This window comes from Misgurnus anguillicaudatus, unplaced genomic scaffold, assembly GCF_027580225.2.
Source record: "Misgurnus anguillicaudatus unplaced genomic scaffold, ASM2758022v2 HiC_scaffold_28, whole genome shotgun sequence".
Classification (NCBI taxonomy): domain Eukaryota; kingdom Metazoa; phylum Chordata; class Actinopteri; order Cypriniformes; family Cobitidae; genus Misgurnus; species Misgurnus anguillicaudatus.
In genome coordinates this window covers 1,131,175-1,154,208 of record NW_027395278.1, presented here as the reverse complement: position 1 = coordinate 1,154,208, position 23,034 = coordinate 1,131,175, and the positions used below count along the sequence as shown (strand labels likewise).

The 23,034-nt window shown below is 36.8% G+C and overlaps 1 protein-coding gene across 1 annotated transcript in view; it reads left to right on the top strand.

Moving 5' to 3' along the window:
• Positions 1-22,777, top strand: part of LOC141362511 (probable E3 ubiquitin-protein ligase RNF144A-A) — a 59,843-nt gene extending 37,066 nt beyond the window's left edge. Inside the window, exons 5-8 of the mRNA XM_073864707.1 lie at positions 3,730-3,940; positions 12,096-12,243; positions 12,843-12,932; positions 18,019-22,777. Coding sequence (XP_073720808.1) covers positions 3,730-3,940; positions 12,096-12,243; positions 12,843-12,932; positions 18,019-18,150 — 581 coding nt within the window. The 3' untranslated portion in view covers positions 18,151-22,777. The remainder of the gene's footprint in view (positions 1-3,729; positions 3,941-12,095; positions 12,244-12,842; positions 12,933-18,018) is intronic.
• Positions 22,778-23,034: the final 257 nt, after the last annotated feature.

The window sequence follows — 23,034 nt, the reverse complement described above, 5'->3', positions numbered from 1 at the left end:
CTCTTGTGTATTGCATGCCTTTGAAATAGGACACAAGGGAGAAAGTTAAATGTGGTTACATGTGGCACTCGCTGGGAGTTAATGTGTTTTGTTCTTTATAGAGTGTATTTTACTTTAAACTATGGTACCCCGACTATAAACACATGTATGGCGTATAGATTAACACTGGGATTGACTATAAGAATGTAAAATTAAAAACAGTACAAATATCATAGTTTTAATAAATAAATTACAAATCTTTTCACTTGGAGGCTTTCATTTTGTTTACATTGCAATGCAAATCACGTCAAAAGGTTGTAATAAAAAGCCATTCTTTTAACGTTACATACAAGGCTTCAATTTAAAATGAATTTTTTATAGTTATAAATGCTCACAGACAGTAGGCTAGGTGGCGGTATGTGGTATTGGCACCTGCATGCTATTAAAGAGCACCTATTGTCCGATTCACGATTTTACATTTCCTTTGGTGTGTAAGAGTGTATTAGTACATGTCAACGATATGCAAAAGGTACAAACCCCAAAGTAAACAATGATGCGAGTTATCGTCTCCAACGTAAATCTCTTTTCTTGGACTACAACAAACACACGATTTGGCAACAAATCCTGGGCCTGTTGACATGGACAAGACCGACATTATCATAATTCTGCCCGCTTCGGACTTGCAGCCTGTAAGTTAACTCCTGTTAGCATTGCATTGTAAGCGCATCTTTTAAACATGGTAAAGAGCGTCACATTTCCGGCTTATGTCAGAGGTAATCAGACCGATCACAACGTACAGATTAGCTGGCATTTTTCAGATTGATGAGTTTTGTACAAAATCAGTGTATTTCAGGAAGACCGAGATATCTGAAGCTACAAAAATGTATGGTGGAAAATAATGTGTTGTTGGAACCATAACCTACGCAAACACATTGTATTATACCAAATACACAGAATAACGTTGTTTTTTAGCAATGAAATAGGTGCCCTTTAAAGCTATGGTCTACGATTTCAAAGATTGTTCATTATTAATAACCTCGTTTAGATGCTGGTTATGGTTCTACAGTAAAATCCTAACAATATGAAGAGAAAAGAGAATGAAAAAATCCATTCACTCTATTGGGTGTGAAGCGGCAGAAAAGTTGACCAATGTAAGCTGTCCGGCCGGACAGCTTACATTGGTCAACTGCTCTCATCCAATCCCCGCTCGACTTGAAACTGCACCTTGCACTCGCGTCTCCACCCCTTCGCACCCCGCCCCGGCCCCTCCTGCGAAAATAAATTTCTGACAGTGTATGGTAGCTAGCAAAGTAGCAACAGCTCACAAATGGAGAAAAAACAAACCGACAGCAGCAAGCGGTCCGGTCAAGGTTGGAAGAAAGAGAAGGAAGAAAAAAGAGCAGAGATAAAAAAATAATGTGAAGAATGCCGGACTCAAAGTCAAATTAATATAGGGTCCACCATTGACCATTGGAGGAAGCTTCAGGGAGATTTGGGACTGAAAACCGACGCTGACACGGCTGACTTTTTGTTGAGCAGGTTAACATTTATTTATACTTTTATGGTGTGAGGTGTTACGTAAATATCAAGATGCGCTGTGTGCTGCTATAACAATTACTCAAAACCTTAGCAATACTAACTAATAATTATTGTGCACTTAATGTGCGCTAGGTAGCACTTTTGACCAGGGTAAACAAGGCTCAGGAGGGGAATTGAATGCCAAACGTTGTTGTGAAAGTAAATAATGTCAATCAGTCATAATTGTAAGTGTTCATTCCTTCAAGGCTTTATGTGTTCACTGCTTTTAACTAAATCTCTTTAAATCTCAGTAAATCTCTGTTCCGATGTTTACTACCGGTGATCGCAGCTTGAATGAGTGACGTTGTTCACATCGTTTCCCGGTTGGAGGGGTGTGTGTGTGTGGAGGGGCGGGTACGTTTTTTAAAACTTCCCAACCGTCTCAGGCTTTCTCGACCGATTTTCAACATCGTAGACTACAGCTTTAAAAATACAAGTACATTAACATCTGCTGTTCAGCCCTTTCGGTATAAACTGGAGAGTAACATAAATGATGAACAATACAGAAAGTCTGACGGTACATTCACACGGGCGAAAGCATTAACGCTTGACAGAAGGCTTGTCTTAAGCATGGCCAACAGCCAATCACAGTGGCCGCAATACATGTGTCGGTCTTCCATAAAAGTAATTGGCTGGCTCTGTTTAGGTTATTTGCATAAGGTGATCTGATTGGCTGAGGCATGCGTTGCCGCTTGAAAGTTGAGAAATGTTCAACTTCTGCCGCGAGCAATGCAGTGACGTGACGCCGACGGATCCACAATTCAGTTAGGAAACGCATTAAAAGTGAATGGGAAACGTTAACGCTTGCGCCCTGTATACGTACTGTGAGAGGTAAGAAAGTGGGGAGTAAAACATTCTCACATTAAAAACTATAGTAGATACTATAGTATTTAATATAGTACACTGTACTTATATTTCATAACAACCATTACATGTTATTAACTAGAATGCACTATGCACAAAACATAATAACATCTTAAAATGAGTATTACATTTTTTAAAGTAATAAAAATATTTTAATAAAGGATTTTTCTTGTAGAAGGCAAATACAAAGTATTGCAGCATACAATTTGTTGTTTTTATATTCAAAACCAATATGGCTTTCATTAATCTTTTTTATATTAAGAAAGCAAACTGGATCAATTGTTATTAAATTTGACGCAGACTTTGCTCTTTTTCTCTGACAAAGCTTTCATATGTATCACTTTTATGGAGCTGTTTTTTATTTTTGGAGCATGAAAGCACCATTTTCACTGTATGGAAAAGAGCCCGCGAGGTATTTCTTCCAAAAGAAAGTCTGGATCAACACGGCTGTTTCTGTAAGGGCTGTAGAGTTTCGCATGAGGATTGTGACAGCAATATCATCATAAATAAGTAAAACGAGAAACAAACCCATCATTGTTCCTGCTAACTGGGGCGGAATTATGAATTTAACATATCAAGGCTTACAGAGACCGAGCAAAATACAAAAAATATGGAGAAAGATTGTGTTAGGTTTGTGAGAGATTCACAGTGCATGCAGGGACAGATAAGAGCGTGTGTCATCCTGACTCAACAAGACTTCTAAAAATGGCAATCAGCACATATTATGAAAGCAGTCTTTTTACAGTATTTGCCCTGACCGTACTTTACATAGATAACTGAGTCATACAGTATGTTGTTTAAATGAATATTTCACCCAGATATGAAAATTCTTTTATAATATTCTCACTTTCATGCCTTTCTTCAGCTGAACACAAATAAATAATTTTTATATTAAAATGCAGTCATGTTATAATCTTTTATGGAAATCACCTAGAGTATCTTGGGTACAAAGAAATATACCCGACCCAAAATGACCCGAATCATTTTTTACCCAAACCCAACATGCATACATTTTTTTTTACTATTACTTTTATAACCAGTTGGAGCTTTATTTTTTTTTACATGGCAGATGTGCTAAAAATCACTTAAGCTCCTCTCATGGCTTATTGCTTTAATGATCACTTATTTAACTAATGAATTTATGCAAAACTATGATAAGTTGTTGCACTGGTAGTGTCTTGTTCCTCGGGGCAGATGAGACTCATCTTTGATGGTGTAACCATGGTGACCCATCAGCCCGAATCTGTTCTAAGCAGCCTAAAATATACACTCACAGGAACCGTAATATTCTTCCTCTCACCCCAACAGAGGTGTTGCTGGACCCGCGCCGGACCTGGTGCCCGTCTTCCACGTGCCAGGCGGTATGCCAGCTGAAAGAGTCTGACACGACACTTCCGCAGTTGGTACGGTGCAACGTCTGCACACACGAGTTCTGTTCCGCCTGCAAGGCCAGCTGGCACCCAGACCAAGACTGCCAGGAGAACGTCCCCATGACCTCCTTTCTACCTGGAGAGAGCAGGTACTTGGTGTTAAACACTCTCTTTCTCATTCATTAGCATTTATGTATAAAACAATTTATCATGGTTTTTTTAGGGTATACATTTTTAATCTGTATGTGTGTCAGTGAGAATCAAACCAATGACCTTGGTGGTGCTACTGTATGTTCTACCAGCTGAGATACTCGCTCAGTTTTGTTTGGGCTCATAGATGTACATTTAAGCGGGCTTTTTTCCACACTGTTGAGCACTCGCATCATTCAGCTTCAGAATTGATGTCTGCTCTAGATGTCGAAGAGCGCTCTGCTTTCAGCTCAGTGAGTCTGAGATTCACTCACAGGTGTTAGTTGACATTCATGTCACACACAAACTCGATTCACAAGCAAAAGCATCACTGAGGAGAGTGTCTGACTCTGATCTTTGATCTGCGGGCAGGTGGGATTGAGCACTTAGCTGGAAGTGAACTGGAGTGAATTACATACTTCACACATCCTATCAAGATCTCTGTATCTTTTTGCATTTCAATATTGCTTTGTGTCAACCTCCGAACATCAAACAAATGATGAAGCATACCATCTCAGAGTCTAAATGTTAAATGTGGCCTTTAAATTTAAAATTTAAATTAAATTTTTTACATTAAAGTAGTGCTGGGCAAAGATTAATCGCGATTAATCGCATACAAAATAAAAGTGATGTTTTTGCATAATATATGAGTGTGTGCTGTGTGTAATTATTATGTATATATAAATACACACACATTCATGTATGTATTTAAGAGACATTTACATGTGTGTGTGTATGTATATATATATATATTAGGGCTGCACGATTAATCGTATTTTTATCATGATAACGATATGCGTGCCCCACGATTAAGTAATGACAATCGTCGCGATTAATGTGTATAGACCAAGCACAAAACAGACAGTCTAGAATCATGCAATGTGTTTGTTATGGGCGGAGTCAGAGTAAACGGAGTGTTTTTGCAAGCGCAGTCTGTGTTATGGTAGAGAAAACGTTAGCATCACAAGATTTACGGTCATTCACCTTGAACGAGAATAAAGGCAGAGCAACAAGAAGAAAGTGCAGAAATATGTATGTTTAATTCCCAAAAAGGGTCATATAGGCCTACATTGTTTGGATATTTCGGATTTGAGGAAAGGGTTGCTGATCAGGTAAGTTACGTCTTGTGCAAACTGTGCTCCTGTTCCGTCCAAACGTGAAATATCAAAAGTTTCAAAAGCTGAAGCCGCAACCATAAAAAAATCCCCGACCATCCACGACAAAGAAAAAAATAAGGGATCATGTAAATTAGCCAAGGATATGTGTCAATAAGCACCGTGAGCAGCAAGGGGTTTAAAAAAAAATGATTGCCACAATTTGTTTTTATTTCAGTTTAATTCTAATTTGATATAAATATATATATTAGAGCCCTGCATTTGCTTTTTACGCCCCTCGGGTCCGGTTTCAGACAAATTTTAACATCACAGTCGATATGCGGCCAGGCCTCTGGATTTTTTAGGCTTCTCCACCTTTATATATTTAAATTTAATTAAAAGAAATGTTGAGACATTGATCAATTTTTAAAGACGTTTAACCTATCGCACGAGTCCACTACGCACATTCACAATGCACCTGTTGCAACGGTGTTTAGCATCTCCGCCAGCAGCAGGACCTTCAGCGCATCGGGAAAAATTGAGAACTGAATTAAAACCTTAAATACTGCGCATAATCTATAAAAGACTTCTTTCTGTAGTCATGTAAAAATGCGGTGTCATTTTTTCTTGTTTGAGAGACTTTTTTCTTAGTTTAACTGTTGGATACACGAATAACCATGTTCTATGGTAAAGCCTTGAATTTTAATTGATGCATAGCGAATGTGTAAGGTAAGGCAACCTGCATGTTTATTTCGTTTCATGTTTCGTTTTGTTTTGTTTTGATACATTATTTTTCATTATTTTTTTGCACCCCGCCGCAACTGCGAGCAACAGAGCAGCCTCCCTCCGCTTTTTAAAAAAATAGTGTGTTGATAATAAACAATTAAACTAACATTGTTATATGCTGAAAATATATATTTTATATAGATCTTATTGCAAGTGAAGTGTTGATTTGAGAGGCTCAACTGATTAAACAAGTCGTCAAAATGACGTTAGCTGTCGGCTGCTAACTGCTTGGTCATTATCAAAAACCTTAATTTAACAAACAAAAAAGCTCTAAAATGTAAGAAATAAAAGATATTTTATAATTTTGACAGTTAAAACTGAACTGCTTTAATTGCTGCAATAGTAGTACAGCTGTAAGGAATCTGTGTGTAAGGAGTTATTTTTTTGTTATTTCTGCGCATTTCTTTTGCAAAATCTATGCGAAATGATTTTAAATGTTTTAAAAAATATAAGAGAATGGGAGCTGTGGATATTACAAAACAATAAAATATTTTATAATATAGGCATATAAAATGTATATAATATTATATACATGGCTGTAAAATGTGATAAAAATACAGAAGTAGAAGTTCTTCACTAAAAGAATGATCGTAATTTTTTAATCGTGATCAAAAGTTTGAGCAAAACAATCGTGATCATCATTTTTCCTGTAATCGTGCAGCCCTAATATATATATATATATATATATATATATATATATATATATATATATATATATATATATATATATATATATATATATATATATATATATATATTTATCTATCTATTTATTTATCTATTTATCTATCTATTTATCTATTTATTTATCTATTTATCTATTTATTTATCTATTTATTTATCTATTTATTTATTTATCTATTTATCTATTTATTTATCTATTTATCTATTTATCTATTTATCTATCTATCTATTTATCTATCTATTTATTTATTTATCTATTTATTTATTTATCTATTTATTTATTTATATTTTTATATATTCTACATATAATATTATTCATAAAAATGGATATATAAAAAAAATCTGAAATGTATACATGTGTGTTTGTTTATATACATAATAATTACACACAATACACACACATATATTAGGCAAAAATGCACTTTTATTTTGTATGCGATTAATCGCGATTAATCTTTGCCCAGCACTAGGATTACTCCACTTTTTATGAAAAAAATCCTGATAAATTTACTCATCCCCATGTTATCCAAGATGTTTATGTTTTTCTTTTTTCAGTCAAAAATAAAAAAAATTGAGGAATTTTTTTCAATATAGTGGACTTTGGTGAACGGTTTGCAGTTTCAATGCAATTTAAAATTGCAGTTTCAACGCAGCTTCAAAGGGCTCAAAACGATCACAAGCAAGGCATAAGGGTTTTATCTAGCGAAACGATCATAATTTTCACAAAAAAGTACTTTTAAACTACAGCTTCTCTTCTTGCACTAACCGTGTAACGCATCAGCGTGACCTTACGTGTTATTTAATCACACCAAAAGGTCACGTGTCACATATGTAAAATGCACACTTGCGGACCATTTTAAACAATAAACTGACGCAAAGACATTAATTATTATCATTCCACATACAACAGTGTCGGAATGGTGCTCTTTCTCCACACTTGTAAACACTAAAGCGGTAGTTTCGCATACGTGATATGTGACCTTTCAACGTGACAACGTAATATGTAAGGTTACGCTGGCACATGACTAGGCCAGTGCAAGACAAGAAGTTGTGGTTAAAAAGTACTTATTTTGTATTTTTCTTGGCAAAAATTACGATTCGCTTTGCTAGATAAAGCCCTTGTGCCTCAGGTTGGGATTGTTTAGGGGCTGTTTACACTTGGTATTAAGATGTGTTTTCGTCGATCTGATCACAAGTGGACGAGAGAGACACATTACGTTACACCTGGTACACGTTACACCTGGTATTTAAATCCGTCTATTTTGTCAACTTTTGACCGCTTCTGTCCTGAAAACTGTGAGGGGGTGGTATGTCGAGACTGTGGATGAGTCTCTCTGTTGTCATTTAAACGCAAGCGGGAGTAATGATGAGTTTATATGGACGCGAAGTAATATTATGTCAGAGTCAGCTGCTTGTGTTGTAAGTAAACATGCTGCTCGGTGTTTTGTATATGTATACGTTAAAGCTTTCTCTGAATTTTCAGCTCAATGGATGAAATAAGATGAAAACTTTTACACGCTTGCAAAATGAAACTGCAGAGATCAGCTGCTTTAGTTTTATCAATGAATGGCAAAAAATAGCGCATTAACGTCGTCCACTTGTGATCCGATTGACGAAAACACATCTGTATATCAAGTGTAAACAGCCCCTTAGAGACCTTTGAAGCTGCCTTGAAACAGCAAACCGTTGAGGTCCACTAAAGTATATGGAGAAAAATCCTGGAATTTATTTTCGACAAAAAAAAAAAAACATAAACATCTTGGATGACATGGGGGTGAGTAAATTATCAGGATTTTTTATGAAAGTGGAATATTTCTTTATGAAGCTATTTCTACCTAATAATTTCAAAAATATGACTTATGATTGTGAGTTTTTTTTTTCAGGTTGAGTCAGGCATATTAAATATTAACTTTAACTGGGTTTTTGGTTTTAATCTTGTAGATGTAATAACTTTCTCTGCCTCTGAAATAAATACTGATACATTTTCTACTGATTATATTAAAAATAATGAAAAAATGAAAAAGTTAGCTATTTTTAATCCAATCTAACGCCAATAAAATCAGCTCCTGTCCTGCATTACTGTTTTTCCCCAAGACTGTCTTGGTTCCCTTGAAATCATATTGGTAGAGTTAATATTGTTTGCAATTCCATTTTATGTCATTCTTAAATGAACTACTGTCAATGTTTGTGTTATTTTCAACCCAGCATTGAGTCATAAAGGGACAAATGCAACCCACTGGGTTAAATTAACCCAGAAAACGTTTTTGACCCAAATAAGGGTTTAAAACAACTCGGCATTAGGGGTGTAAGAAAATATTTGATACATGATATAAGTATTATGATATTTCATTTGGCAAGGCTGCTTTAATTAAAAAATCTATATTTTTAAAATAAAAATGATGAAAGATTCATGGCAGTTGTTTCGTTTGGAGTTTACATCCTGACCACTAGACAGCATTCTTCTTATCTCTGAACTTAAACAGTGACAGGAAGTACTAACATAGGGACTCGCCACAATTTTTTGCTAAGGTGGTTTTGCATATTGTGGTGTGCTCTCAATGACAGCTTTCCTAAAATTTGATCCTATTATATTCCGAAAAAGGAAATCTACGAATATACCATCTCGCTGTACAGTATTGCAATGTATTGCAACATTTTGCATCGCAACATTCTTGCCGATACACAGCCTTACCCAGCATAATTGAAATTACAACCCAATGGGTTGTGTTCATCCCTTTTTGACCGAACCCTGGGTTGAAGTGATCCCAGCATTCTTACTAGTGTGGGATTAAAATGTGAACTCATCATATTATTACTATTGTAATTATTAAAGGAAAACACCACAGTTTTTCAATATTTTAGTATGTTCTTACCTCAACTTAGATGAATTAATACATACCTATTTTTTTCAATGCGTGCACATTTAATCTTTGTACGGCGCTTCTTAAATGTGTTAGCATTTAGCCTAGCCCCATTCATTCCTATGGTTCCAAACAAAAGTTTTATTTTATGCCACCATACTTACTCGTGTAACTACTCATGTAACAATCTTTAAATAGGGAAACATGAAAGTGTTTGGGGGCTTCTAAATTCATCCCTGTTTGGATCCTATGGAATGAATGTGGCTAGGCTAAATGCTAACACATTCACGAGACGCTGTACAAAGATTAAAAGTGCACTCATTGATAAAAGAGAGGTATGTATTAATTAGTCTAAGTTGAGGTAAAAACATAGTAAAATATTGAAAAACGGTGGTGTTTTCCTTTAACTCTTTCACCGCCAGCGTTTTTTTAAAAAAGTTGCCAGCCAACGCCAGCGTTTTTCATGATTTTCACCAAAGTTTAATGCCTTCCAGAAAATGTTCTTCTTTAAATATATAAAGATACAATATAACAAATGAAAGAACAGACCCTCTGCTTTCAAAAAAAAAAAAAAACGTTTCATCCTACCTTAAGTGGTTCTTTTGTAATCAGCTTTTGAATATGGGTAGGTTTCTGCAAAAACACCACATTTTGAGCAAAAAGCAGAGATAATTCCATTTTTGTGATGAACTTTTCATAGAGATCCCATTCAGAGCGATCTTTAAAACAGACACGGACATGGAGCCGCTTGCCATAGAGCAATACTTCCGGGTTTAAAAAGTTGCGGAAGGGCGCCACCTTGTGGATAATAGCGGTATTGCGGAAAGACGGAAAATCTCGTCATTGGCGGGGAAGCGTTTTCTCTTAATTGACGAGATATCTCGTCAATGGCGGTGAAAGAGTTAATACCTGCACTCCTAATACTAAATAATTGTAATATTTAAAATTATATTTCAGAGCTCCATTAAGCAGCAATGTGAATCAGATTCTGCCCCTGCAGTTGTAAAAAAATTCAGACATTTCACTGACTATGAAAGCACAGCTGCACGGTGTCACTTCTCTTAGATCAATAGAGCAGGGATTGTCCTGGAAATAAATGGGCTTGTACCTGTCAGCTCGGTCCCTGTGGGTCAGCCGCTCCATTACCAGCACTGACTCTGGGCCACAACTCCTTAGTACAAAGATATGGGCTTGTCGAGGCGAAAAAGAGTCAACTCTTGACTTTTTTTAGCAGTTCCTCTTTTAAATTCAAAGATTAAGTCAGTTTCATGCTAAATTATTTTGCTCTAGTATCTCTCATCTTTTCTTTTTAGCACATATTAAAGGATTGGTCAATTTTCTTAACAAAAAATCCAGATAATTTACTCACCAATATGTCATCCAAAATGTTGATGTCTTTCTGTGTTTAGTTGAGAAGAAATTATGTTTTTTTGAGGAAAACATTCCAGGATTTTTCTCATTTTAATGGATTTTAATGGACCCCAACACTTGCACATTCATTCCTATGGTTCCAAACAAAAGTTTTATTTTATGCCACCATACTTACTCGTGTAACTACTCATGTAACAGTCTTTAAATAGGGAAACATGAAAGTGTTTGGGGGCTTCTAAATTCATCCCTGTTTGGATCCTATGGAATGAATGTGGCTAGGCTAAATGCTAACACATTCACGAGACGCTGTACAAAGATTAAAAGTGCACTCATTGATAAAAGATAGGTATGTATTAATTAGTCTAAGTTGAGGTAAGAACATAGTAAAATATTGAAAAACGGTGGTGTTTTCCTTTAACTCTTTCACCGCCAGCGTTTTTAAAAAAAAGTTGCCAGCCAACGCCAGCGTTTTTCATGATTTTCACCAAAGTTTAATGCCTTCCAGAAAATGTTCTTCTTTAAATATATAAACATACAATATACCAAATGAAAGAACAGACACCAACACTTGCAATTGCAGTTTGCAGTTTCAAAGGACTCTGAACGATCCCAAACGAGGCATAAAGGTGTTATCTAGCGAAACGATTGTCATTTTTGGCAAGAAAAATAAAAAATATGCATTTTTAATCCACATGTTCTCTTCTTCCTCTGGCTGTGTGACCAGTCAGCGCGAAATCACGTATTTGCATAATTACGTTAAAAGGTTACATGTTACATATATGAAACACACATTTGCGGACCAACAAAAAACTGACACAAAGACATTAATTAGTATCATTCGACATACAACAACTTCGGAACGGTCCTCTTTCTCCACACTTGTAAACACTGGGGCGTAGTTTCGCATACGTCCTCCGTGACGTGATGTATTACGTGAGGTAGCTCTGGCGCGTCACAGGACCGGAGTAAGACGAGAAGTTTGACAATCGTTTCATTAGATAATACCCTTATGCCTCGTTTGGGATCGTTTAGAGTCCTTTGAATATGCAATTTGAAAATGCATTAAAACTGTTACGTTTTAGGGTCCATTAAAGTCCAATAAAATGAGAAAAATCCAGGAATGTTTTCCTCAAAAAAACATAATTTCTTCTTGACTGAACAAAGAAAGACATCAACATTTTGGGTGACATGGTGGTGAGTAAATTATCTGGATTTTTTTAAGAAAATGGACTAATCCTTTAATATAAGCATCAGTTTTATTTGTTTTTACTCATAACTAAGTAATACTTTTAGTAATACTCTTTTTTTTATTCTCACAGTTCTTTCTTTAAGGCCAACGATGACAACACGCCCATCAAACGCTGTCCAAAATGTAAAGTGTACATAGAGAGAGATGAGGGATGTGCCCAGATGATGTGTAAAAACTGCAAGCACGCTTTCTGCTGGTACTGCTTGGAGTCTCTGGACGTAAGTTCTCACAGCATCTGTAGTGTCAAATATCTCGGCTATCGTCATGAGATGTTAGTCAGAATCTCTGAGCAGCTGTTTTTGTATGAAATGCAAAAGTGGGGAGTGATTAATAATGACAAATTTTAATATTGTGCTCTGTATTCAAAGTCTTCTGAAATCATGCAATAGCTCTGTGCAAGAAATTGTATGCACTAAAAATCTTTTCCCCTAAACACAAAGAGGATTATATGAGGATACCTTTTGTCTATATCATTTGGTTTCTTCTGACTTGTAATTTAGCGCACATGCTGTATGAACTACTGTTATGATACCTCCATGGTGATTTTGTCCATCCAAACATCCCTTTTCACATCTCCTTTTGTGTTTTCCCAACAAAAGAAACAATACAGGGTGAAATAATAACCAAATTTTCATTCTTTAGAGCGCTATTAGAGCACTAACAGAATGCCACGCTATCCTACTGTATTTTAAGTGGTCATGTGTCTGTCATTGAGGGCGACACGTTTGGCTGTGAATGCAACAGTGTCCTTCACTCAGCTCTTCTGAACACCCACAGTGATAATGAGCGCTTTCTCCTAATACTGTGTTTCTAACAGGATGACTTCCTCCTGATTCATTATGACAAAGGACCCTGCCGGAACAAATTAGGCCACTCGCGGGCCTCCGTGATCTGGCACAGAACGCAGGTGGGTGCACATGTTTTTTCCTCCGTTGTGTTGCTGTGAATCCAGCATGCGCCCATGCACATGCACTTACACGTGGGTCCATTCAGAAACTAGCGTTTATTCAGCAAGGTGGTTCTGTGCTTCAAAAAATACACTTACTGTGTGTTTCGAAAAGGACGGGTGATCTGTGGATTGAGCTGTTGGTTGCAATTCATAGTCTCACCGTTAGTAATTGTAAATTAGATGAATAAAGCTATGCTTTATGCCTTTATCCATCCCACACAAATACACACATTGCTTATGTCTATAGGACATTCTGTGCTGACATATTTTTCAGTGCTGTGTAAGGCTCATTAGACATACTGTCCATAATGTATTTCCTATTACCTAATTTTTCTACGGCTCATAAGATTAGCAAAAGCTATGTGTAATAAAGTCTCCAAAGGATGTCATTAGGAGGAAGCTACAGTATGGAGAAAATGGATTTTGAAGTATTACTACTAACATTGCTGATAATTTCCTTGTTGGGGCATGTTGCACCTAATTTCATAAGAATATGCCTTAAAGATGCAATGTGACAGAAATGCAATATGCAATAGAATATACATAACAATATTATCAGTGGTGTATAAACACCCTACAAAATGACTTTTATTGTTTTTATTACCTTAGAATGAGCCATTTTTTTCTACATACACTGCGAGTTCCCTTATATGGAAATCGTCATTTCGCGCCATCATGTTTCTGCAGCAGCCCTAAATGGACAAACTGTTTAAAGCGTAACTAAACCCCTGGTCAAAGCCTGACTCCACCCACTGGAAATATTTGAAAAATGCAAGAAAAGTGGGCAGACCCCAACGGAGATAGAGGGGACGAACTGAGCTCGTATCAAGGGTGTGGTGAGATCGTAACAAGGGCGTGGTAAGCTTGAACCTGCTTACGTAGGGTCATACGTCACGCAGTACCGCAACATTCAATAGGAAAATTTAACTGCAGTAGCCACCGTTCAATCTGAAGAGGGCAGCACTTGGATGTTTTTACACCATATATTGTAGCATTGAAACACTTTATAACCAAATGTCAAAAAAGTTACTCGAATCAATGAACAGCACTAATAAAGCCCCATTCTTACAGATCAAAAAATAAAAAAAGTTGGTTTAGGGTTTAGTTACTCTTTAATAGATCGTTTTTTGTTACTACATTGTCTTAGACGATTACATGTTTGTCTTGTGGCGGCTACCACTATGCATTTCAAAATGGAATGGGTGACCTCTGGACTGAGCCATTGGTTGCAGTTTACAGTCTCAGCATTAGATGTTGCTAAAAGTCCCACATTGCACCTTACCGAACAAAAGTAACTTTGAATCTGATTGGATGAGAGGCATTTGCAGATATACGACCATAATCCATACTTGCTTGTGTAAGCACTATTAATAATTCTATTAAAAATACTATTATATTATTAATAAACAGATTGTTTGATCGTAAGTGCTGATTGGTGTACATTTTATGCATTATACAATATAGACGGTTTCAGCAGTAACAACATTAACACGCGGCTTTCGTGGTCATCACGTAACTTCCGGTAAACTCTACGAGTAATAAATAACAACAAAGTCATTTTAAAGCAGTTTATTTATATACCAAGAAAAATAAACAACTCGTAAATTACATAGGAACCCAAAAAATTTTTTATTTTCAACGAGGTATTTGTTTAAGAGTTCAGTTTCAGCAACTAGTCAGACCATTAAACAAACAGAAACCGGAGGTAAAGTTCGGACCAGACGCTTATCACATCACCGCACGTGCGCCCGATGAAACGGTCTATAGAGACATCTGCTGACCTTAGTAGCTCCAGTGTATTACACTTGTTTCTGTAAACTAGTTAGATGTAAGGCCCAAGTATACTTCGTTTTTTTAAAGCTCACATAACACACGCTGTTTCTACATTTCTGATGTTAATCTGGAGTACCTATAGAGTAGTATTACATCCTTTATATCTCCAAAGAGTCTTTAGTTTAATCAGATTTATAAAAGAAAGATTAGCTTTACTGATTCTTTCCAATAACGTACGAAAAAATGAAGAAGGAGGAGTTACTACCACAGGAGGAGCGAGTACGAGTCATGCAACACTATACAACACTGTTTAATTTATGATTCACTACATGTTTGTGTCATTAATATAATATGCACATGCCTATTTCCAACATAAGGCAGAAGTCTTACTTACCGCATGCAACTCATGACCCGGTTGGGACTTTTCAACGAAATCCAGCGCATCAAACACACACGCAAAACTCCGCTGCTACCCCGGATAATAAACTACATCCATCGTTTCCATAAGGCTGGCTTTCTTCTCCTTACATCCAAAAACAAACTTCTTCTTCCGTGCTTGTCACGCGAAGTTCTATAGTCTGCCGCTGATTGACGGGTGGGCGGGGTTGTCCGGGGGAAGTGCCTATAAAAAGAAGTGATACGTATTGAAACCCCTGAAACCTCAGCTGGACCCATAATCGAAAAAAAAAAACGTTCCGAAACTTGTATATACCCTGGCAAAGTGCATTCGGCACAGAAATACTCTGTAACACGCCTAACTGCTCTATAACTGTGTTCATAAGTCAGAATGCATGAAATACCATTGAACACCCCCCTTTAAGTGTACAAAGCGTACCTTGCAGGCACGAACCCCCAAGCCTTGTATGCATACATGCGTATTGGGGCAAACTGCAATACCTCTCCTGGCCGACAGTACATACTACATACTCCTGTACGGGTCTGCGTGTACGAGTCAAAAGTATATCTAGGCTTTTACTCATTAGGGCTTATTTCTTGCCATTATATTAATACTGTATAGGGATGCACCAATGTATCAGCCAATAATCCGTATCGTCAAACACATCAGAACTTGTGCTGTGTGATTATTTTGAAGAGACAATGACAACAGAACTGCATTATATACGCTCTGCACACTCATAATACTGCATTCTAAATAATAGGGTTTTGTATTCGTCTGCCTTGATGTCTTTTGAAATATAACTATGATAAAGCAGTGCAAATCGCAACCATGGTGATATACACCACAACGTGTGCTGCTTATTGCTTGACTTAAAACCTTATGATAATAAAGTACGTAAAAAATCTTTTTTAAGCGCTGACATCATTGTATGCTGAACATAATGTTGAAAAGGTGAGCTGGCCCTGAAACTATAAAGAGATCTGCACAAAGACATCTGTTGCTCAGCATGGAACAGTGAGTCGCATTAGGCATCATAAAAGCACGGCAGCTCTGCGCCAGCCCTCAGAGTTTGAATTTTACAAAGCCTCAGTCTGTATAGCATCAGAATTTGACTCTTTATATTATAAATAAGTAAAGATGGAGCTGCTGGGCTGAGCCGCACCTGGTTTTGAGCCTTGAGCTTTTCTTTCATTTCACTGCTCTCCTCTTCATGCCATTTGTTAATCGTGTGGTTTTTCAGACTGCAAAAGAATTTACATAGACAAATGGCGCTTTTCCATTGCATAGTACCCCACGGTTTGGTTTAGTTTGGGTCGGGTCAGCTTACTTTTGGGAGCTTTTCCATTGGGTGCAGTACGTAGTACCCGATACTTTTTTTCTTACCACCTCGGTTGGGGTTCCAAGCGACCCGAGCTGATACCAAACGTGATGCGAAAACACTGTAGATCACTGATTGGTCTGAGAGAATCGTCACGTCATCGCTATAATGTAAAACATTAGCTTTACCTCAATGCTAGCTTGCGATGCCTCGAGCAAACCTGTTGTCATCTGCTCTGCTATAAGTTCCCAAACTCCCATTTAGCAATGAAAAACATCCACATGTTGAGAATCCGGGACACCATAACAGTTTTTTCCAGACTTGCAGTTTGTGGCGGAACATTTGCGACGAGCAAGTCGGCATTATATATATGCATAAATGCAACCTAAATGAGGCTCCGCGGAGCGCCATCAGCTGACGCCACGGGTGTTTGTACAGAACCTGTCATGTGAGACAGAGGTATAGTGATAAACGCGATGTGCAAACATCTGTTTGTAATGGTCAATTTTAATTTTGTGGCGGACTGATAAATAAATAAATAAATAAATAAATGGGAATGTACAACGACGCTCTCACTTGTATGATGTCACAGCAGGCAGCGCAAATATAACGACACGCCTATAATCCCTCCCACTGCAAAGTGATACTAAACTCAATGGAAAAGCTAACCAAGCCAAAGTGAGGTGAGCTGACCCGACCCAAACTAAACTAAACCGTGGGGTACTATGCAATGGAAAAGCGCCAAAAGTAAATGGAGAGTGTGTGCAAATGGGTCCCTTGATGAATCGCTGTAATTGTCCTTATAGAAATTCTGGGAAGTTTGTCTATGGAAATAGAGGCCAGTTATATGTTTTTGAAGTTGTTAAATATGAATATAAGTTTCATACTGTGTCTTAGAGTGATGTGAAGCAAGCATAATTTTAAGACCATGATTACATGTTTTATGAATACATCTTTTCCAGTAATAAATTATAAAGATCTGATGCCCCTATGTGGTGAATTATGGTGCTGCATTGGATGAACACTGTCAGAAAAAAGGTACATAATTATACCTTTTCTGTCACTGGGATGGTACCCTCAAAGATTCATGTTTGTACCTTTTATATGTATACAATACATTGAAATGTTGTACCTTTAGGGGCTACATATTATACCCTAAGGACCTATTGCGTACTTGTAATAGCCCATTTTGTACCAGTTTCATGTTAAGGGTACACAACATTTAACTGTGCCTTTAAAGGCACACAATAGGTCCTTGAGGTACAGTAATGTACCCAAAAAGGTACAACATTGTATTATGTTTTGTACCTATAAGGGTACCAAACGTAACCTTAGGGTACCACCCCAGCAACAGAAAATGTACAGTTTTGGACCAATTTTTTTGACAGTGAACATCTCAGATCATCATACAGCTTGTTGTTAGTAGTTTAAGTGAATACTCATTATGACTATCTGAACTGAATTGGTCACATTGACTGGACATATCGGTAGACCACCAGTCTCATGTACTTTTTTTAACATCTGTTATATTGACTTCATTGTTTTTTCCACAGGTCGTTGGAATCTTCGCCGGTTTCGGCCTCCTCTTACTGGTAGCCTCACCATTTCTGCTGCTGGCCACACCTTTCATTTTGTGCTGCAAGTGCAAATGCAGTAAAGGTGACGATGACCCTCTTCCCACCTAACAGCTCGTTCCGAAGAGTCGCTGTGTGAGGAATTCCGGTCATCTCCTTTAATCGTTTTTCTTTTCTTCCTCCGCCTTTGAGCTCTTCATCAACCGGTGGGACTTGTAACATGAGCAACTCATGCCACGGTTACACAGCAGCATAGCTGGCTGAGTAGGCTATATCGCGGCAGGCTCAACGAGTCCAAAGGGGACCTCATGAGCCGCTTGCTTAGGTGGAGGATTTGAGAGGTAGAGTATCCTCTCCGCAGTACCGCAGGAAACAGCATGGTGATTGTATGGGGCACTTGTATTTTTTGTATGTGGTGGATGTTACGCATATGTGGCTGTCCTGACGGGTTCTGTTTTAACACAAACATTTAGTCGGTGTGCAAAGTAGCAGTTCAGTTATTTCTTTATCACTAGTATTACACAGAGATGGGACTTGTCTGTCAGTTTCAATGTGAGCATATATCATTTCTTTGTCTCAAATGTATAAAAACATTGCAGTTTTAACATGAAGTCTGTTAATCTAAACCCACAGAAAAATGAAAGCCCTATTCCAAAACCTAGTGAGCTGTCTTGCTTTCTCTGCCTTTAAAGGCAAACTTGGAACAAGTGACAAATTTGAAACGCAACTCTGTACGTCTAACAATTCATTTGAATACATTAGCATGTTGCTAAGTTAAAAGCGTTTAAGCTAATAACCATTAAAATAAAATACACACTAAATAATTTTTAAATAGACTGGACTACTTCTCATTAAAACTCTTAGTATTGAATATGTATCTATAGTCTATAGTGGATTTATTCTGTCACTGAGCTTGTTGAAGTGCATTCTGGGATTGCCTTTCCTGCAATGGATGCATGCTGTAATGCCTTTAAAATTTTGGCCAAAAGAAGGTATTTTAATAAAGTTGCCTACCCTTTGAAACAGCCTTCTCTCCAGCAATGCACCTTTCATGCCTTATAGTGTTTCCAAAGGCAGCTCAAAAGGTTTTGGAACGGAGGAATATAAGCGTTATGATTTAAGGGCTGTTCTGTGAAGTTTAATCTTATCCAAACACCTAAAATTGCAGGTAGCTAAATGCAAACGGTCCAAATACTGAAACCAAATTATTAAAATGTATCATTGTTAAGAGCCTTTTAACCTAAACTGCATATATGCTTTGTAAACAGACTTAATTTCGGTCTCTACGGATCTTTTTTGGATATGTCAAGATGAGTGCAAAGATATTTTGGAGATTTTATGGCTATTAAGCTGTATTTTTTGTCAGATGGTTTAAACTTGTATACAGTTTGTATCACTTGCAACATTTTCAGTTTTGGAACAGTCTCTAATTCTAACAGGGATTATACACTGATTCAAGCTTCAGCTCTGTATCTATGCAAGTTTATACAAATTGTAGATCAAAAATGTGGCGTTTGCTGTCTTGAATTGAATGGTTGCAGGTTTATGTATACAGTGGTTTTCTAGCTAAAGGAGAGCTATATCAATGTATGTTTAAAACAGTTCAGCATTTCTGAAAACATTGGAAAATAATTTCTTGCTTTAAATGCACTTTAGAGTTATACTATTTCAATGTTATCATCTTGCCTGCACCACATGGCTCATTTTTAAAAGCTATTGCACCATCATATGTTTCATAAATACATGAATGGAGCACCAGCCATATTTGTAGCTGGACTATATGTAGCTCATCTCCTCAAAATCCTTTGTGATATTTTCTCATCTAACATTCGCAATTTATCTTTTATAATGTGGGAGTGCCATATTGGAGGGTGATGGTGAAGGGGTTGTCTTTTTTTTAATAATTTTTTTCCTAGCCCTAAGTTACTTATTCTCAGTATATTACGGGCCCGAGCATGCTCGAAAAGTCTTGAAACTTGGCACAAACGCTGGAGTCGTCACCATTCGGACCGGGCAAAGGCTGGTACACGGGCATGACGGGGGCTCTGTAGCACCCCTGTAATGAAAAAAAATCTTGGTGCACAGATCGTGCATACATGTTTGTAAAACTTGATACGTGCATAGATATTATCATTCCGAACAACTTTTGTGATTGTTTGAAAAGTGCATGTAGCAAACTTTTAAATACTCCTCCTAGGGAATTTATGTGATTGACAACAAGTTTGGTGAACATGATGCCAAAACATTGGAGATAAATTGTAAAGGGATTTTTATATCTCAAACGCTGTTGCCATGGCAAAGCAACAAATTTATGGCGAAATCAGAAAGAGGAAAGTCTTATATCTAAGGCATACATTCTGATTGTGATTAAAATGTAAGGTGTATGTTTGGCCATGGAGTCTGATCACATTGATGTGGCTACTGTAAGTCCCGGCATAGTGCCACTAACTGGCGCCAGGAAGTGTGTCAGTCACAAAAGTGGATTACAGTTGCATGCGATTAACTTTTAAATACTCCTTTTAGGGGATCCATGCGATTGACACTAAATTTGGTGAGCATGATGCCAAGACATTGGAGATTTTAAATTGCGAACAGATTTTTGATATTTAAAATGCTGTCGCCATGGCGAGGCAGTAGATTTATGGCGAAATCAGGGAAACAGGAAGTGTATTATATCTACTGCATACATTAAGTGATTTCAATCACATCTGAGAAATATTGGTTTGGTTATGGGGTCTGATCATATTGATGTAGATATTGTAAGTCACAGGCATAGCGCCGCCAGCTAGCAACAGAAGGTGTGTCTCGTAAAACAGACTTTAAAATTGTCCGCATATATTTACCGAATTCAATACAGACATGATCAGAAAAATGTAGAGACGTGGCTGATGTATATTTGTTAAAATGGTTTTGTGATATGTTGCTATGGCAACCTGTCAAACTTCAATATTACATTCAGGTGTATTTAAGGCTCTAAGCAGGCTTAAAATGTCACGAAATTTGGCACAGACGTCAAAGTTGTTGGTCGGTAGGCGTGTGCAAAACTTGGGTGTGGCAAAAGAGTTCTGTAGTGCCCGCTTTTGAGTAAAGTGGTGGTGTTAGTTTTGCCTACAGTCCCCAAACTAGTCAGTAACAACATTCAAATGGTCCACTGATATTTACTTACTTAATTGCATGTGCCCACCATGCATCATTTTCTGGAAACCACTATGTAGCGATGGCAACATTGTCCGAGGGCCTGTCTTGCAGCTATATTTACAAGTTATTTTTTATGTTAATCACATCCATTCTTTTGTAGCAACTTGCATTTTCACATTTTAGCCTTAAATTTTGGAGTACCTCAGTCAGTTGGAGTTTCTCTTCTGTAGGGTTAAGGTTTTGTTCATTCCTTTTCTGTCTTTTTATTGGTTTTGCTTACCTAGATCCTTCTAGAATAATCATTTTAACACTTTACAACTTTTGTGATGTTAAAGATACCATTAATGCATACATAAATAAATGAACACATGGCCAAAGTATGGACTAAACGAATCATTTGCTATACATTATATGCAACAACTGTATTATTTTTTTTCTTGCTAAAGTACATCTTTTAACATCATAATAATGGTTATTCTCAGTCTCTATAATATTCTGTTAAGAAAACTGACTTATAATTAAGTAAGTGTTTGACACCTTTAGCTACAGTATATCATTCCCTAATTTGAAACCATAGCAAAAATATGATAAATAAAAGCAAAGCACATCATATGTCACTTATGAATAGCACAGACGTTTCTCTGTTGAGTGAAACCTAATTTTTGTTGTTTTTTCAGCAACATTTGACTATTTCTGTGCAAATAACTATTGTAATGCATACACATACATGTATATATTGATAGTGCCAAGCAGATTTTTATGACATTTGGAAAGAAAACACTTTTTGGGTAAATATGTACTCATGAGAGATTTTGATGTATGGGCTATAAAATCTCAGAAGAGTGAGTTTCATTTATAGTGTATGTACATTTGGTCTCAGTATCCATTTGATGTTTTTATGTTTATGTAATATACTTGTGTAATATAATTGTTTTCCTTCAGGGTTATTGAAATATCACTTTGGCTTTTCATTTAGTTGGTGCCTATTTTGTTTCTTCTTTTTGGGTAGCATAGAAAATGTAATTTGTTCCTTCAACATATTGTAACTAGGAAATGCATCTTAAAATACAGTATAGATTTTACAAACAGCCAAATACTGTATTGTTCCTGTTTGTAAGAATTTGCCTGTTGCACAAAACTTAGCTTTGCCAGTTTGTTTTTATTAACACATTAAACTATGTATGTGTCTGTCTGTCCAACAAACAGTTTGCTTTCTTTTTCCATAAGGTGGACCCTTTGTATTAATGTTTCTGGTTTTTAGCTATATTATAATTTAGCTATATTTTAGCCATATAACAGCTGTAAAACATGGCAATTATTGTTGCCTATTTTTGTATGTAATTTAGGGACCTTGTCAGTGCACCTTATCAAAATGGGTTTGCCTTTCAAATCTTCTTTAGATGACCTTTTTATGTGTTTGTTTTTGATACATCATAAAGAAATGTGTGTTTTCTGTAAATTGGCACCAGATCCCACTTGTACAGTTGCAATGTTGTAAAATTGCATGTGTGTGATGTCTTGAGGTATAAAAAATACAACTACAAGAAATACAACATTACCTGTATTGTCCGTGCCTAATAAAAAGCATACATATTCATGACATTTGTTTATATTTGCATTTTATTAAAATGTCAAGGAAACTGCTCAAAATACAACTAGAAATTGTATGATATAATTCTAAATAATTCAATAATTCTCAATCTTTGTAAATAAATGAGTTTTGGACAAATAGGCTACACTTATAAGTATGACTGGACCAGAGAGATGTAGTGTCTGAAGTCCTGTAATAATTAGTTTCCTTTTAATTAATTAGTAATGGCGGTGGAGGTGTTGGGTGGTTTGTCAGGCTCCACTTCA